The 3,824-nt window shown below is 46.5% G+C and overlaps 1 protein-coding gene across 1 annotated transcript in view; it reads left to right on the top strand.

Moving 5' to 3' along the window:
* Nucleotides 1-2,140: 2,140 nt before the first annotated feature.
* Nucleotides 2,141-3,824, top strand: part of POLM (DNA polymerase mu) — a 77,815-nt gene continuing 76,131 nt past the window's right edge. The window contains exon 1 of the mRNA XM_007944140.1: nucleotides 2,141-2,337. Within this exon, the coding sequence (XP_007942331.1) occupies nucleotides 2,141-2,337 (197 nt within the window). The remainder of the gene's footprint in view (nucleotides 2,338-3,824) is intronic.

Below are 3,824 nucleotides of genomic sequence, written 5' to 3' on the forward strand. Positions count from 1 at the left end.
TCAGCATCAAGGTTGATGAACTGCTGTTAAAAAAGGCAGTAAAATTGAACATGGATTCTAGACTCATGTCAAAACTTTAAAATGGAGTGAAGGCTCCACTTCCAGAGAGCTCTATTTACACACACCAGGTGACTCCGATTTTAAGCTCACATACATTGCCAAACTGGCTTCCAAAGTTCCTCCTACAAATTGCCAATTCCCTCACACCTTCAACATGTGCAACATTATTTCTTATAAACATTTGGAGGAAACACTGTTCTTTAATTTTACAATCTCCTAATGATTAAACGGTTGGGCAATCTGGTGTAAGTCTATTAACTAGTATTCTTTCTGAGAATTGCCTACTAGTTCTGCCTGCCAATTTTTCTACTGGATCACTGACTTTTTTTTTTTTTAATGCTTTCTGTTGAAAATTTTATGATTATAGGTCTTAATTTTACAATGTGTCACAGACACTTTCTCCTGATTTGTTTTAGGACTTTTTTTGGTGTGGGATAAAATTTATATTAAAAATAGATATTTTACTTTTATTTCAAGAGATCTTTCTTGCACACAACTTAAAAAATTTCTGACCCAAAATTAATCCGCTAAGATTTTTTATTTTACCCAAAGTAGAAATGTGACTTTTCCTTCCTGTTTCAAAGAGCAGACTATAACAAAACCATTAATGTGTGATTAAATGAGAAAGAGTTTGACTTCTTCAAACTTCCCAGAGTCTCAAGACCGCAAGCTCTGGGCTCTGGTGGACAAGTGTGCTTACAGAAGCCCGGAGTTCAAACCCACCAGCCCTCTGCTGGAGAAAGAACGCAGTCCGCTCCAGTAAAGATTTACTGCCTCAGAAACGGTGTGGGAAATGTTTGGTATTTTTTTGGTTTTTTAAGGCTGCAAGTGGAGGGGGACGAATCTTCCCGGAATTTACTTTTTTAATGTTAACTCGGTGGCCATTAAGTACTTCATCACCGCAGAAAACCGTATTTTTTTTTTTAAAGGAAAAGTTGTTTTAAGTGTCTCTAAATTCTCCGATCTCTACAAGCGACTTCCTCTCATACGAGGAAACATTTCTTCAATTCGCAAATTGTTTATTAAATCCTAGAGCAATGAAATATTCTTTTGAATTAACACATGATTATATTTTAACAATAGATATTTTCAACTTGTATGTAGTCGAATTTATCACTCTTTTCCTTTAGTGTTTCCAAGTTTATTGCCATACCTAAATTACAAAAACTCCTCGACTTTTTTGCCAGCACAGTTTTGGGTTTCTTTTTTATATTTAAATATCTTGCCCATCTGGAATTTATGTTGGTATTAAAGAGGGAGGGAAGGAGGCAGCTTTCCAGATGGCTGGCTATAGTCCCGGCGCCATTTTACCAAAAGTTTGTCTCGAGTTCTAAGAAGCAACCCCGTATCGTCTCTTTATACAGGTCTCGGTCGGGCTCTCCCTGCCGCCTAATGACAGCCAGAGAGTCCTCAAGCCCGCGCAGTGTCCTATTCCGGCCCCAGGGTTGGGGGCTACCAGCGCAGGCCCAGCACGTTTTCATGAGCCGCAGTCCGTCAGCCTGAAATCCAGCCCGGAGGGAGGACGCCTCCGAACCCGCCGATCCCGTAACGAAGTCACCTCCCTTCCCGTCCCCTCGCTCTCACCCCCGCCCTTTCCTTCCCTCCCAATCCTTAGGCCCACCCCTTTCCTCACAGTCCGCAAGGCCCAGCCTCTCCTCCAAGTCCACGTTAGTCAGCCAGCAGGAGGCTGATGTTTCCGCTTGAGCGATTTGAATAAAAAGCGTATCCTCCGTTGTTTGCATAGAGGCTGGATTAGTCCCTCAAACGCACAAAACCCACTGCCCACGAGTAGATTCCGACCGACTCATAGCGACCCCGTGGAAACTGCCCCATAGTGGTTGGAGGCTGTAAATCTTTACTGAAGCAGACTACTTGATCATTCCCCAGAAAGCAGCCGGTGGGTTCGAACCCCCGACCTTTTCGTTAGCAGCTGCATGCTTTAAACTCTACGCCTTAATTGTATGAGGAGGGACTTGCCTTATTTGCGTGAAGCCGGTAGTCACTTCCTCTTCGAGCTGGCTTTCGCTAGCCTTCCGTTTTCCTTTCAGTCTCCTTGCCTTGTCGCCTTTCACTGGCTGCTATGGCGTCAGTGCTCCCGAAGCGACGGCGAACGAATGTCGTATCTCTGACCGGTGCGACTGCCCCATCTGCGCCGGCGTCAGCGCGCTTTCCCGGAGTCGCCATCTACCTGGCCGAGTCGCGCATGGGCCGCAGCCGCCGTGCCTTTCTCACCCGCCTGGCGCGCTCAAAAGGCTTCCGCGTCCTCGACGTGTACAGGTGCGACCCTCGCAGTTCCGCAGGTCTTGGTGCAGTGATGCCGGACCCGCGCACAAGGCTTTTTGCACAGGGGCTGCTGCCGCCCGCACCAGTAGTGGTACCGCTGCTGCTCACCGTCGGATTGCCGCGTTCTGAGTAACCACGGTGGTGGTGCTATGGAAGTTTGGGTGACGGCTTCACCTCAGTGTGTGGGACACAAGCTCTTGAGTTCGGCTGGTGAGAGAGAGCTATATCATTATTATACATGCTGTAGCACCAGGTGGAGCCAGAGGTGCTGGTAATGAAATACGGTTAAAATACCGGTGGAAGGAATTTTGCAGCTGAACAGCTACTTTCACATAAGGTTGTTTTGTTTAATTCTGACATAGCTCTGTAAGGCCTCTTTACAGCTGAGGATATGGAGAATCAAGAGATTGAAATGCTTGCAGGCAGTTGATGGAGGTGGAGGGGCACCTGAGGTGTTTGGATTCCAGGTTAGCCCTGGCACTGATCACGTTACTTTATCTGCACCTCAATTTCCTCTCCACTTGACTGCTAACCAGAAGGCTGGTGGTTCAAACCCACCAGCCACTCCTCGGTTGGACAATCTACTTCTGTAGTGATACCGCCTCGGAAATCCAAAGAGGGGTAGCTATGAGTCGGGTCCAACTAGACGGCACATAACAACAACAACAACAACAAAAGGGTGCTAGGAGTTTTGCTGACAAGGTGGCTAACCAAAAGGTGATTATTTGAACCCATTAGTTGCTCTGTGGGAGAAAGATGAGGCAGTCAGCTTCCCTAAAGATTTACAGCCTTGGCAGTTCTATTATGTCATATAGTGTCACTATGAGTCTGAATCGACTTGATGGCAATGGGTTTGTTTTGGCGTATTACCAGTTAGGGTGTTCTGCAGATCACTTTCAGAGTCAAATGAAAGAATAGACACCAAAGGCTTTGTACCGTGTGGGTGTAAGGAGTAATTATTAATAAATAGTAGTTTTTGCTAGCCACCTTTCTGCCTTGGGTGAGTACCATCTTGCCCTGTATTGACTTCTCAGGAGGGTCTGCTGTCTTCTCTCTGGGCAGGGCTGACAGTGATTTGAGTGAGAACCTCCTATAGGGTGGGAAACAAAGATTGCAAGGAAATGGTGGCTGCAGAGAAAAGGCTAAAAGCAGCAGAGTTGGGAGTTTAGGTTTGAAGTTGGGAGTGTGGACAAACCAGAGCCTTGCCCCTCTGCACCATTTCTTTGACTTTTTTATTAAATATTCCCAGGAACTGCTTCAGTGCCAGACCAGCGCAGAGATGATGATAACACTTGTTGTTGTTGTTGTTATGTGCCGAGTCGGCCCCGACTCATAGCGACCCCTCCTTGGGTTTCTGAGGCAGTATCACTACGGAAGTAGGATTGCCCAAAGCTCTGGTAGCATAGTGGCTAAGACACTTGCCTGCTAACCAGACGGCTGGCGGTTCAAACCCACCAGCCACTCCTCGGAAGGAAGGTTGG

Source organism: Orycteropus afer, unplaced genomic scaffold (assembly GCF_000298275.1).
Source record: "Orycteropus afer afer isolate SDZICR_OR568_19922 unplaced genomic scaffold, OryAfe1.0 scaffold00121, whole genome shotgun sequence".
Lineage (NCBI taxonomy): Eukaryota > Metazoa > Chordata > Mammalia > Tubulidentata > Orycteropodidae > Orycteropus > Orycteropus afer.